The following is a 14,983-nucleotide window of genomic DNA, read 5'->3' as shown; positions in this document are numbered from 1 at the left end:
TATCCATTCAGGCTGCACTTCTAATTCTATTTCTTTTGCTGTTTTCCAGCACATCTGCAGTTACTTCCTCCATTGAAATCTTGAACCCCTCAAAGTCATCTATGGGGAGGGATGGGAATCAGCTTCTTCCAAACTCCTGTTAATGTCGGTATCTTGACCTCAAATGTTCTTTTTTTTTCTTTTCCTTTTTTTGAGACGGAGTTTCACTCTTCTTGCCCAGGCTGGAGTGCAATGGCGTGATCTCAGCTCACTGCAACCTCCACCTCCTGGGTTCAAGCGATTCTCCTGCCTCAGCCTCCCAAGTAGCTGGGATTACAGGCATGCGCCACCACGCCCGGTTTATTTTTGTATTTTTAGTAGAGATGGGGCTTCACCATGTTGGCCAGGCTGGTCTTGAAATCCTCGTGATATGCCCACCTCTGCCTCCCAAAGTGCTGGGATTACAGGCGTGAGCCACTGCGCCCAACCTTTTGACCTCAAATGTTCTTAATGGCATCAAGAATGATGAATCTTTGCCAGAAGGCTTTGAATTTACTCTACCTAGATCCATGAGATTAGTCACTATTTATGGCAGCTATATAGCCTTACAAAATATATTACTTTAATAAGACTTGAGGCCGAGTGCGGTGGCTCACGCCTGTAATTCCAGCTCTTTGGGAGGCCTAGGTAGGTGGATTACCTGAGGTCAAGAGTCGAGACCCATCTGGCTAACATGGCGAAACCCTGTTTCTAATAAAAATACAAAAATTGGCCAGGTGCGGTGGCGCACGCCTGTAGTCCCAGCTACTCAGGAGGCTGAGGCAGGAGAATCACTTGAACCCAGGAAGGGGAGGTTGCAGTGAGCTGAGATCGCGCCATTGCACTCCAGCCTGGGTGACAGAGTGAGACTCCGTTTCAAAAAATAAATAAATTTAAAAAAAAGACTTGAAAGTCAAAATTACTCCTTGATGTAGGCTGCAGAATGGATGTTGTGTTAGCAGGCATGAAAACAACATTAATCTGCCTGTACCTCTCCATCAGAGCTCTTGGGTAACTAGGTGCATTGTCAGTGAGCAATAATATTTTGAAAGGAATCCTTTTTTCTGAACAATAGTTCTCAATAATGGGCTGAAAATATTCAATCAACTGTGCTGTGAACAGATGTGCTGTCATTCAGACTTTGTTCTATTTATAGAGCATAGACAGTAGATTTAGCATAATTCTTAAGGTCCCTAGGATTTTTTGAATGGTAAATGAGCAATTGCTTCAACTTAAAGGCGGCACCACCAGCATTAGTTCCTAACAACCACTGTGTTAGACTATGACTATAGCTTTATTTTTCATATATATATATATATATTTATATTTATTTTATTTTATTTTGAGACAGGGTCTTGCTTTGTCACCCAGGCTGGAGTGCAGTGGCAGAAACATGGTTCACTGCAGCCCCAAACTCCTGGGCTCAAGTGATTCTCCTGCCTCAGCCTCCTGAGTAGCTGGAACTAGAGGTGTGCGCCACCACGCCTAGCTAATTTTTGTACTTTTTGTAGAGACAGAGATCTTGCTTTGTTGCCCAGGCTAGTCTTGAACTCCTGGGCTCCAGCAATCCTCCTGCCTCAGCCTCCCAAGTGTTGAGATTACAGGTGTGAGCCACCATGCGTGGCTACTTATAAAAATTTTGGTTATGAAGGTAATGAATCCAGGGAGATTCATCTTGGATATGTGTTTTCTTTTTTGGAAGGGAGGGCATGTGGCAACTAGACTGTGTTAGCAAACTAGCTGGTGAGAGTAATCTAGTAAGGTGAGAGAAGGATAATCTAAGGATTTAAGTCCTTGAAAACATGTGCTTCGTTTTGTGTTGTGTAGATGACCTGGACATTGGTAGGTAGTCAACAGCTTGATTAATGTGTAGGAGAAAATGGGTGCAGGGGTATGCAAATGTATTCAGTATATTTTAACATTTCAAGCTGGTGGTTTTCTGTTTCCTAGATGTGTTTTGGTATTTTTTTAAATCCTTTTTGAGGCTTTTTAAGGCATGTTTCCACTTAAAATGAATTCTTTATCTGTTTTCTTCATCGTCTTTCTGCAAGTCCAAAACTAGAATCGGTCTCTAATAGCCCTCTCCCTTCCTCTCCAACACATACTCATACCCTCAAGATTACCTGTTTATAGAGACATTTGTTACCTTTGGCTGCTTCCTCCTCCTCTCTTTGGAACTAGTACAGGATTAGAGAACTACTAACCCTGGGCAAATAGACATTTCTTTTTAGAGAACACGTTATAAACCATAACTTCCTGGGAGTAAACCATATAGTAAACATGTAATTCTGTGAGTGAACTGCTCAGGTATATGTACATAGGAGACTTATTGGCCTTGTTTTTCTGAAGACAGCCCTGTAATTCTTTGCCCTGATTCATAGTCATCTTTTCTGTGTAAAGTTTTCTGAGCTTGTCATTTCTCTTGAGTTTAGTTCCTTTAAAAAAAAAAAAAAAAAGGCTTCTATTTCTATAGTAGAAAATGGTAGAACCTCTTTTGTGTGTGTTTTGGGCTGTGGTTTTTCTTACCCTTAGTTGTCATTTTGCTCTAATCTACTTTCTGTCTTACAAGAATTCCAAAAAAAATTTTAGTCTGAAGATGGTATAATTTGGTAATCATTTATCTTTTCTGTCATTCCAGATGAATTTGATGCAGAAGGAAAAAAGGCTTTGTAAAATATTTTCTTAGCCTTTCTGGCTGGTGATATGAATGAATAGTTTAAAAAAATATGCTGTCACTTTATTTGGTCACTTTGTTTGTAGGAATTTATTTTAAGTCTTAAAATAGTAATTAGATAGGGGATTGTGGGAAAATGGAGGCTCAATGCAGTCAGCCTATTGTTGTTATATTCCTCAGTAAGGAGTTTCCTTTATGTTCAACAGCTTGGGAAGGTGGAGGATAGAACCAGTATTGGACAGAAGGAGAAATTAAGCTGTGACAACCTTTACTAACTTCCTGGGAAGCTCTGGAGCCAGAATGGCCCTTGAGAGCTATACCAAGTTGGGCCAAGATAGCCAGGCCTTTATACTCCAATTATTCCATATTGAACATGGGCCAGCCTGAGAAGAATTGTGACCAGGGACAAGTTGGCTCTCTGCAACTCAGGCAGCTTCTGTAGAATCTCACAGATAGAGGCTTTCAGCAAGCAGGATTCCCAGCAGTTCTTTCTTGAAATGGGATGTGAGTGCTTCTTTACAGTGTCTACTATACCTCCTTTCTACTCCTAACTCTGAAACTAACCTATGAACCTCCTAAGCCAAATGGCTGATGGGGCTCTCAGACAGTTTATAAGCCTTAAACCATGGAGATGATGCAGTGATTTCACTTCTTCGGGTTGGAGGACAACCTGAGAGATACAGAACCCTGGGCTGAAGCACAAGCGTATATATTTAGATGAATATATGTGATGGATCTTAGGAGCAGTTAATAGAAAATATGTGTAAATGTCTTTAAATATGTGGTAAATTGTAGGCGAAGAGAGTCACTGAGTTAAATGAGTTGATTAGAAAATCAGGTAGCAGCTGGGCACAATGGCTCACGCCTGTAATCCCAGCACTTTGGGAGGCCAAGGCGGGCAGATCACCTGAGGTCGGGAACTCTAGACCAGCCTGACCAACATGGAGAAATACCGTCTCTACTAAAAATACAAAATTAACAGGGCGTGGTGGTGCATGCCTGTAATCCCTACTACTCGGGAGGCTAAGGCAGGAGAATCGCTTGAACACAGTAGGCAGAGGTTGTGGTGAGCTGAGATCGCGCCATTGCCCTCCAGCCTGGATAGTAAGAGCGAAACTCCGTCTCAAAAAATCAGGTAGCAGATTACTTCAAAGTATACAGCAAAATTATAAACAGATAGAAATTATGAGGCGAGAGACTTAAAGGATAGACAGTAAGAACTTCAGAAGTAAAAAATTAGAGGAGTGTAATAATCATTCCTGACATTAATATGAAAACCTTGAAACTCTTAAAAATTGTTTCTTTGTATTTTTTAGCTGGAAGTTTTCCCCATTATAAGTTCCCTGAAATTCTAGCCAGTGGTAGATTTTTCTTCCATTCTTCCTTCCCTCAAGTAATTGGTCATTTGTTGCATTTCTGTCACTTGGGCAAAATATGCTTTGGTTGTTTCAATTCTTAAGCAGTTACAAATGGCCAGGGCAAGTTACATGCCAAGAGCTGCCAATGTGGAGAAGCCTTAAGTTAGAGCTTTGAGAGTTTTCTTTCTCGTTTTGTCTTTTGTGGGTCGAATGACAGTACTCTATCCTGGAATATTTATAGTATAAGAACATGAAACATGTGTTTTCCAATCATAGATTTTGTTTGGCTTTTCCAGAATTGTCAAATTTTTAATCCATTTTCTGTAAGCATTCTAAAACAGGTTTTAAGCATTATATGAGGATGTCCAAATAAATGATTTCCCTCATTCTGTATTAAGGACTTTAGAAAATTCTAGTTACAGTAGACTAGGAATTTTTTTAATGGATAACCACGTTAAAGATTTCTAATCTTTAACGTTAGATTAGATTAGAAATCTTTAACGTGGTTGTGCTTTGGTCAAAAGAATTTTGCTAGAGAGTAAAATTTTACTAGAGAGTAGGATTGTGCTTTGGTCAAAAGGATTTTACTAGAGAGACTCTGGTGAGGTGATGGGTACTTGTATACTGCATCTTTAGAGTTTTAATGATTTTTTTTCTGATTAAGAAACAGCGTGTTAAGATTTTTCTTAAAATAAGATGCTAAGCATAATGAGGGTAGAGTATAATTGTTGATAAAATGTGTACACGAGTAGAAAGATCGCTCATGGAAAAAATGGAACAAATGCTCATGGAAGAAATGGCTGAGTTACAAATCTATTCCTGCCATTTAGAGTATTAACTTTGTGACTTTGAATTTGAGCATTCATATTTATTTCTCAGTTCACCATGTTTTTGTATGGATGCCATGTTTCTCCCAACTGATAATTACATGGACTTCTTTTTAAAATTTTTTTGTTTTTTCTCTTTAATTTTTTATTTCTTTGGGGTTTTTTTGGTAACATCTTTTCACATCACGTGGAGTTCTTATACTTCAGTTTTATTTGCTTCAAAAGACATCATACTATCTTTTTAAAGGTTCCCTAATCCTGAAAGATAATTTTATGAAGCCAGATGATATATATAATTAATCAAATTATTGACAGTATGCCCTCCAAATTTGTGGAAATTCTGTAATATCGTTAAAAGGGCAATCTCTGGGTTTGATATGGTGACTGCACAAAATTGTCAGGGACCAAGTCTTCTGTTCAGAATGTTTTTAGGCACAAGTATTAAATACATGATTCTAGCATAAACAGTAAGGACATTTATTACCTCACATAATAGGAAGTTCATAGGTGAATTTTTCTCCAGGCATGGTTTAAAGTCTAGAAGGATCCAGTTACTTTTCAGTCTGTTCTTCTGTGGGCTTCATCCCAAGATAGTTCCCTTGTGGTGGCAGTTGGTAATATATGCTTCCTTGTTCACATGCATTAGTAGAAAGAGAACCTTTTTCACGTCTGCCATCTATAAATCAGTGGTGATTGGGCTGCCTGAACTCATGTGCCCATTTCTGGACTAAAACAATCACTGAGATTGCCAGGAAACCAATAACCTTTTCAAATCAATAATGGGGATTGAGAGTGTGGTTAGAAATGAATGTGAAAATATCAGCCACACCATTGACTACACAAACTCTTGCTTGACTATTTTTTTTTCTACAGCTAGTTTGATAGTTTAGTTTGTTTTTCTTTTTAGAAGATCATTAATTAATGACCTCATGCATGAAGAACTAGGAAATGGGGGATGGCTTAAAAACCAGTTCTTCACCACAACTGGCAAAATTTCTCATAGCCTAACGTCCTTCCAATGATAGGTTGGTTGGCATCATCTTTATGCAAAAAGGATGAGCATTATTCATATGTAAAAGTTACTTTTTCAAATACGTGATGATGTTTTTGGGTAATGTTTCTGTAATTTGAACATATTCAGAATGTTCTTTATATGATACATATATTTTGGTGATTTACAATAAAATGAAAACATTTCATATAGAATTTTAGAAAACATTAACTTCCATTTTTGGTATATCTTCTTTTATTCAGCATCTCATATACTGTAAGGTCAGCCGAGAGAAAGGAAGAATAGACCCAAAGTCAGGCGAGTAAGTTTATTGAACCTGCCGGCTGCTCCAGCACAGACAGAGGAGGCAGCCCTGAGCTTACAAAATGAGGGGTTTATATGGGGGAGAGAGACCCTGGGGTCGTTAGTTGGTTAACTTTGCCATATATCAGCTTGTGACGTTTATGGGAACAACTAGATGAAGGAACTTACAGGAGGGTATAGGTAAAGTTTGTTTATGCTTCTCATGACCTCCCCCTGTGTGGTCCTGGATGGTTTGTAATTGGGGTTTGCTTATCGCAGCAAGGTTTGATAAGGGAAGTCCGCTGGCTCCACTGCGGCACCTGGATAAGGGCTTAGAAATGTAAAGAGGCTTGGGGGAAGGGTGAATGGCGCAGAGAAGAGTTGCATTAAGGGGAGGGGTGGGCAGTATGGAGGAGTTTGGGGGGAGTGTCGACAGTACCAAGAAGCTTTTTTGGGGCGGTTTGTCCCCAACGTGTATAATCAGAAGATAATGTTTTATTTACTGCTTTGTTGAAGAAACAACTTGGTCACTAGTGAAGGGTAACATGCAGTATGTTGCAAAATGTTTTTTTGCTAGTTTCCGATCCTTAAATTGAGCAGTGTATTACACTTAAGTAGAATGTCTAAAAACCTATATATGGTTTAAAGACTATTAAAATTGACACCTGTCTTCCTACTCTAGAAGTTAAGAAATAGAATGGTACTGCTACCACCAGCTTGTGTTCTCTCCAATTGCATCCTCTTCCCTTCCTTTGTAGGTGTAACCTATGCCTGGCTGTGACGTTCAGTGTTCTCTTGCTTTTCTTTTTTTTCTTTTCTTTTCTTTTTTCTTTTCTCTCTTTCTCTTTCTTTCTCTTTCTTCCCTTCCCTTCCTCTCTCTCTCTCTCTCTCTTTCTTTCTTTCTTCACTGATAAAAGTATCCCTGAACAAGATATTGTTTATCTTTGGAAAGCTGAATAACAGGCACGAATATAGCTATGTAAGGAAGGGGCCATATTGTCACTATTAGAGGAGGCTCTTAGGAGAAGTAAAACTAAACAAGAGACTCTAGTGTTAATAGTGTGGCTTCTGGTTCCTCAACAGTTTACAAGAGCCACTTTTGGGGAAGGCAGTGTGCTAGGGCATGTGTGACTCTTGGCAAACATAATACCCATAATTAGGACATGTGACATGACCAATATGAACCAGGAAAATCTAGTCAGAAATATGATCAGAGAGAGTGGGTTATTCAGAAGTAAGTCAAATCAGGCCGGGCCTGGTGGCTCACGCCTGTAATCCCAACACTTTGGGATGCTGAGGCGGGCGGATCACTTGAGGTCAGGAGTTCAAGACCAGCCTGGCTAACATGGGGAAACCTCGCCTCTACTAAAATACAAAAATTAGCCGGGCATGGTGGCAAGCGCCTGTAATCCCAGCTGCTCAGGAGGCTGAGGCAGGAGAATTGCTTGAACCTGGGAGGCGGAGGTTGCAGTGAGCCAAGATCACGCCAGCCTGGGTAACAGAGTGAGACCCCATCTCAAAAAAACAACAAAAAAAAGTAAATCAAAGCAGAACACTTAACACTTCTGGGAGCCTTCACATCATCTATTTTGTAGAACATAGAGGGGAGAATATATAAACTTTATCAGAACATGGTCAAGAAAAAGCCAAACCCAGTTAAGAATCTGGGCCAGGTTTATCTGGATACTTGGTCCTCAGGTTGAGAAGAGGTTACAATAATTTTAATGATAAGCCTCAGTGACTTGGATCTGGGGCATAGCTGCTGTCCTGGGATCACCCTTTTTCTTCATCTTGGGTATTCCCATGGCCTCTTGTATCTGTTGTGTCTCCTGCTTTCAGTAGACCATATCTTCTTCTTTCTTGGTATATACTCTCCTTTAAGGGGAGCATATTTATCAGATTTTTCTTCAGGAAAGGTATTTGGGAGATAATTTTCTTTGGAGACTTTGCGTATCTGAAAATACCTTTATTCTACCCTCTTAATAGATCATTTGACTGGATATATAATTTTAGGTTGGAAATAATTTTCCTTCAGAATTTTGAAAACATTGTTCTATTGCCTTATTTTTAGAATTATACATCTGTTGTAGGACCCTTCAAACTACCAACTCATAGCCTTCTTTTCTGGGAATTTTTTTGGAATTATTTCCTGAATTTTCTTTTTTCCTTTTATTCTTTCTTTTTGGGACTCTATTATTGATATGTTAGACCTCCAGGACACAATTTTTCTAATTTTCCGTTTTTGTCCTTTTTGTTTATTTTTTTGAGAAATTTCATCAAATTTCATTTTAATCTTTTTATTGAATTATGCATTTCTCCTATCATACTTTAATTTACCGAATTTAATTTTTTTCTATAGCATCCTGTTTGTTCTCCTGCACACACCCCCTTTCCAACTCTCCACCTCCCTCAATGAAAACAATATTTTCGCTTATCTAAGACTAGTAAGAATTTTTTGAAATATATTTTCTCCTGCATAGTAGTCACTATTTTTTGTTTTAGGTTGTCTTTTTTTGTGTTTGTGTTAGTTTCTTCTTGGTTAGAGGCTTTCTTTAGATGTCTGATAATTCTTAGCTGTCCATATTTCATGATTGGAATAATTGAGAACTGGAGGCTCTGAGCATGTGATTGCGGATCTCTGAATATGATTTCCATGGCCTTTTGATGGAGAATCTCTGTATTTTTTCGGTCAGATTGCCTAAACAACATCAAGTGTTGAGTGAGAGAGTTGAGGGAGCCAGTTGCTTCTCAAATAGTTTTTATCCTGGTCTTCCATATCTTAGATTGTGAATTGTAAACCACAAGTTAAAAAATCCTTTTGTAGCTGATCAGAAAAATATTATTCCCCACGTTTTCATCTGGTAGTTTTATGGGCTTCTTTTTTAATCTAACTCTTTAATGTATTATTTGAATTATTTTAGTATATGATTTGAGTTACAAATTTTACTTTTTTGCTTACTTATAAATACTTGGGTGCTGGTTACATTATTAACACCCCACTGATTGAAAATGCCACCTATTTACTGTGCTAATTCCTACATGTATCAAGTTCTCATTTGGGGCTTTCAGTTCTTTTCTATTCCATTTCTTACAACTTTATGGTAATTCCAATATCCGATTGAGCAAGTTCTCTTCATTATGTCTAATTATTTTCTGAACTCTCTTTGCCTGTTTAATTTTATGAAAGAGTTTCTCGTAATGTTTGCAATTTGCTTCTATTGTACCATGTCTAAAATGTATAAATTGGTTCATCTCTAAACATCCCCAGCATATTAGAATGTATCTGAGCTGCTGTCACTTTTTAAGCCTGCTTCAGTGTCCATTTTACTGCCTTTGTCTTTAGGGTGTCCCTCAGTCATACCTGTACTTGTAGGATCAAATAAGTGCTTAGCCTCCTGCCCTAAGAGATTCTGATTTAATTGGTATGGGATGGGGTTTATTCGTCAGTGTTTTGTTTTTTAAGAAGGGCACTCTCTACCAATTGTAATGTACGTAATTTTCACTTTACTTTTTTATGTTCACTTCACTGAATTTTGAGGTTGACAAGAACTACTTTTAAGTTTTTCAGAACCTTTTATGCCTAAAGATGGTTTTGGTGGGTGGGTTGTCCTATTTTGTAATGTCCTATTTTGTAATTGAGGTTGAGAAAGGTAATTAGGGGGTAAGTTTTTTGTTGATTGCGGGAAAGGAAGCATCACAGAAGAAATAGTTCTTTTGCTCTTTGAGGTGGTCGAGTTGTTAGCCATTCTTGGAAGTGAGGTCTCTTGTGAGAACAAATGATCTAGCACATTCTGGAGTCGCCTTGGAAAATCTTAATCCTTTACCATTTGATTTTGATCTTTGAGGAAGGTCAAGTTGATCTAAGGGTTTAGCCTAGATGCTGTTCAACTGCAGATATGAGATTTGACCATGGTTTTACGTTCTTGAACTCCTGAGGGGGGCCCAGAATTTTAAGTTGTTTGGTTTGAACTATCACTGTCTACTGGGAGGTGGGTGTGGTGGGAATCTTGTTATAATGCTTGTTAAGTATATTATTGACTTTAAAGTGAGACATAATTATGACTCAAAATTATTTTCCTTCTTTCAGCATTATCTGCATACCAGAGGTACTACAGTTTACAGTCTGACTACTGGAAGGTTAGTGCATATTTGCATGCTGATTTCATGTTTGTGTTTTGGGCAGATTATTGCCAGTTATATTCAAAATAAATTGAACTCTTGCCTTTTTTGGTTAATTACTTAAAATATTGCTTCTAGGGGAAAGGTATTGGAAAAGGGTTGAGAGTATTATTTATGTTTGTGCCGTCTTATGTGAATCTCCTTGTATTTTATTAAGAATTAGAGGCCGGGCGCAGTAGCTCACGCCTGTAATCCCAGCACTTTGGGAGGCTGAGGCAGGTGGATCACGAGGTCAAGAGATCGAGACCATCCTGGCTGACATGGTGAAACCCCGTCTCTACTAAAAATACAAAAAAATTAGCCGGGCGTGGTGGCTGGCGCCTGTAGTCCCAGCTACTCGAGGCTGAGGCAGGATCAGGGCGTGAACCCGGGAGGCGGAGCTTGCAGTGAGCCGAGATCCGGCCACTGCACTCCAGCCTGGGCGACAGAGCAAGACAACATCTCAGAAAAAAAAAAAAAAGAATTAGATACCTCTGACACATTTTACTGGTCAAATATAATGGAATTGTGATAAGTAAAAATCAAGCAAAACTAAACAAATAACAATAACAAAATGATTCCTTGGTTTTCTTTTCTAAAGTTGGTACCTGGGAGTAAAAGAAGGCTGAAGATGTGTATATCAAGCTAAAATGGGAAGGTGTAATGGGAAAATTATGATAAACTCTTTCTTGGTGTATTCTGTTTATAATTGGAGCTTTGAGGAGAGCTGAACCTAACTTTTTTAGAAGACCTACCTAAATGAAAGACTGTGCATAGCAGTGAAACAATGAATCATACGCTTACTTATCTTAATTTAAGCAGTGATTAAATTAAGCATTATCTTCTACATCATGTTTACTTTTAAGTTTATTGAGCAGTGAGTTTGTTTTTTTTTTTTTAATCTGAATTGCCATTTCAGATTTTTTGTGGATTTTATTTTTCTATTGGTTAGTTTATCTTTCTTTTTGAAGTAGGTACTTATTCCAGTCTTATATAGACTGGCTTTGTCTGGGAAAGCCCTTCGATAGTCAGCCTATACAGAGATTTTGAGAACACTATGTAGAGATTTTAGATATCTATATCTATATCTATAATTTTTTTTTCCTAAGTCTTTTGAAAATATCTTCTCTAATCTCTGGCTTATGTTTTTTTAAAGCTTTATCAAAGTATAATTCACATGCTATAAAATTTGGCTGTTTTAACTATACAAATCAGTGATTTTTGGTAAATTTTCAGAGCTGTGCAGCTGATAGAGGGAGGAGGCAGACAAAGGTCTCAACAGATAGGGAAGGGTCCCTGGAGAATCACTGATCCACCCAGCCCACAAGTGTTTACACCAGATGTTTTCTGCAGATAAGGGAACCTGCACAGGGGACTTTCCTGGGCATGCCTGCAGTGGACTGGAGGTCCCCATGCACTGGGGGAACAGGGTGGAGCCACCAAGAATTTGCACCTTATACAGGGGAGGATCCTGGCCTCTTCAGCTCGCGTGCTGGGGCCCTGGTATTCAGTTTGTGAGGTGGAAACCTACTGGCAGGACCCCCTTTCTTTGCTGATAGCTTTCCTTTTGCTTAATAAATTTTGTCTTCCTCACCCTTCAGTGTGTTTGCATGCCTCATTCTTCCTGGTTGTGAGACAAAAACCCAGATTAGCTCAGCTAAGGGGCAAAAAATCCTGCGTCACAGCCATCATCACAGTCTTATTTATCTCCCTGGAATGGAACCTCACGTATATCCCCAGCCCTGGCAACCATCAGTCTACTTTCTGTCTTTTATATATTTGTCTTTTCTGGATATTTCATGTAAATGGAATCATATAATATATGGTCTTTTGTGGCTGGCTTCTTTAACTTAGCATATGTTGTCAAGGTTCATATATGTTGTAGCATGAATATTTTATTCTTTATTTCCTGATAATATAGTCACCCCTCAGTATCTGTGGGGGATTGGTTTCAGGACCCCTCATGGATACCAACATCCATGGATGCTCAAGTTCCTTATATTAAATGATAAAGTATTTGTGTATCACCTCTATGCATCATCCCGTATACTTTAAATCATTTCTAGATTACTTAAAATACCTAATAAAATGTGAATGCTGTGTAATTGATTGCTATACTGTATTGCTTTTTAGTTTGTATTATTTTTTATTATTGTATTGTTATATTTTTCCTGAATACTTTTGATCCGCAGATGCGGAACCCATGGATACAAAGGGCTCACTGTATTCCGTTGAATCAGTATACCACAGTTTGTTTATCCTTTCATCAATTGATGGGCATTTGGGTTGTTTCCACTTTTTGGCTATTGTGAATAATACTGTTGTGAACATTTGTGTACAGGTTTTTGTGTGACATAATATTTTCAGTTTTCTTGGGTAGGTACTCAGAAATGGAATTGTTGGATTATAGGGTAAATCTATGTTAAGCATTTTGAGAAATTGCCAGAACTTTTTTTCCCTATGTCTGTACCATTTTACATCCCTGCCAGTAATGGTGTGAGGGTTCCAGTTTCTCTGTATCCTACTCAACACTTGTAATTACCTACTTTTTGAGTGTACTAGTTTTTTAGTGTGCCTAGTGGGGTAGAAAATAAAGTTTTAAACTTTGATGAAGTCCAATTTATCGACTTTATAACAACTTTTTATTTCTTGTGTTTTTACTGTTGTACGTAAGAAATCTTTGCCTAACTCAAGGTCATGAAGACTTACTCCATAGTTTATTTAATCAGATGCTTCAGTGCTTTGCTTTTACAGAGTGCTGCAGTAAATAGTCTAGTAAAAGTGTCTCTTTCTCCATATATAGTTTTTTAGAGATAAGGTCTTGCTCTGTTGCACAGGGTGGAGTGCAGTGGTGCAATCAGAGCTCACTGCGGCCTTGAATTCCTGGACTCAAGTGAATCCTCCTGCCTCAGCCTCTCGAGGAGCTGGGACTGCAGGTGCACACCACCATGCTCAGCTAATTTTTAAATTTTTTTTTGCAGAGATAGAATCTCAGTATATTACCCAGGCTGGTCTCAAACTCAATTACTGGCCTCAAGTAATTCTCCCACCTCAGCCTCCCAAAGTGTTGGGATTACAGGTGTGAGCCACTGCACTTGGCCTGTCTTTTAATAGTTTTGTTAGTGATTCTTTAGTATAGATTCCTTTAAAAGTGGGATCGTTGTGTTGAAGGGTATTTACTCCTTTGGGATTGAACCATTTGCATTTATTTCAACAATGTATGCAAGTGTTTGTTTCTTCTTGATCTTAGTCAAGAACCTTTTTGTCAGCAGACTTGCCAGTTTGATAGGTGAGAAATGGTATTTTATTATAATTTAAATTTACATTTTCTTAGTTGTTAGTGATATTGAACTTTTTAAAAATTGAAGTGTAAAGACTATTTGAATTTCTTTTTCTTTGAAATATTTGTTCATGTCTGTCGCCCATTTTTTTTTAGGTCATTGTTTTACTGTTTTACGTATCTATATTATATATATTAGGCATATTTATCCTTTATCTGTAATATTAGTTGAAGCTACTATTGCCCAGTTTGAGATTTGTTGTTTTGCTTTGCTTTTGTGTGTTTGTTTTTGTCTGTGCAGAACTTTTCTATTTCTATGTAGTCAGATTGATCAGTTTTCTACATTGCCCTTATGTTTTGAATCATAGGATGGGTTTTTTCCTCATTCCCAGGTGTTAGAGAAATTCACCCACATTTTCTTTCAGTACTTGAATGGTTTAATATTTGACATTTAAATTTCTGATCCATTTGGATTTTATCCTTGACTTATAGTGTGAACAATATTTAAGATTATCTTTTATCTTATGGCTAGTTATCCCAAAGATAAATTTTTTAAAAATTCATTTTTTCCTCTACTGATTTGAGGTGTTGCCTTAATTGTATACTAAATATTCATATGCAGTTTTGTCTGTGAATTTTGTGGCATGTTTTGTTCATGAACTAATACAAAAGTATTTTACTTAGAGAGATTTTATAATATGTTTTAATGTATGGTAGTGCTAGGGCACCCTTTCCCTACTGTTCTTGCTTCTAGGATTTTCCTGGCTGTCCTTGGTGGCTTGTTTTTTCAAATAAACTTTCTAATTAACTTGTCTAGCTTCACAAAAAATACCTGATAATTTATTTTCTGTAGCTTTTTTGAGATAAAATTTAACATTGTTTTAAGCATTTTTTGAGATATGATTTACATTATTTGAGATTTGACAACTTAAATAGTTGTATAACCATTACCATAATCAAGATACAAAACATTTCCATTATCCAAAGTGTTTCCTTATGCCATTTTCCTACTCTTGATCTCTGGTCCCAGGCAACCACTTACCTGCTTTCATCCCTCTAGTTTTGTCTGTTCTGGAATATCATGTAATGGGGTTTAAACAGCATATATTCTTTTTGTTTTTGATAACTTTCATTTGGCATGCTTTTATTGAGATTCATCCATGTTGTATCAGTAGTGTGTTGTTTTTCATTGTTAAGTAGGATTTCATAGAATGGATATGCCACAGTTTTTCTGTTTATCAGTTGATTGGATTGTTTTCAGCTTTTGGTTATTATGAATAAAGTTCTGTGAATATTATTTGTCTTTGTGTGGACATAGGATTTCATTTGTCTTGGTATATATGATTTAGGAATGCTGAATTGCTTTGCAGTTTT

The 14,983-nt window shown here is 37.7% G+C and overlaps 1 protein-coding gene across 10 annotated transcripts in view; it reads left to right on the top strand.

Annotated features, from left to right (window-relative positions):
* KDM6A (lysine demethylase 6A) overlaps positions 1–14,983 on the top strand; it is a 232,263-nt gene that overhangs the window by 88,388 nt on the left and 128,892 nt on the right. For all 10 annotated transcript variants that reach the window (XR_003117321.1, XM_025371878.1, XM_025371877.1 and 7 more), the window contains exon 4: positions 10,259–10,308. Coding sequence is in view for 8 of the 10 variants with exons in the window: in XM_025371877.1 (XP_025227662.1) it covers positions 10,259–10,308 (50 nt within the window). In the remaining 2 variants the exon portion in view is untranslated. The remainder of the gene's footprint in view (positions 1–10,258; positions 10,309–14,983) is intronic.

Source organism: Theropithecus gelada, chromosome X, assembly GCF_003255815.1.
Source record: "Theropithecus gelada isolate Dixy chromosome X, Tgel_1.0, whole genome shotgun sequence".
Classification (NCBI taxonomy): Eukaryota; Metazoa; Chordata; class Mammalia; order Primates; family Cercopithecidae; genus Theropithecus; species Theropithecus gelada.
The sequence above is the reverse complement of the archived record's forward strand: the minus strand, read 5'-3'. Positions and strand labels throughout refer to the sequence as shown.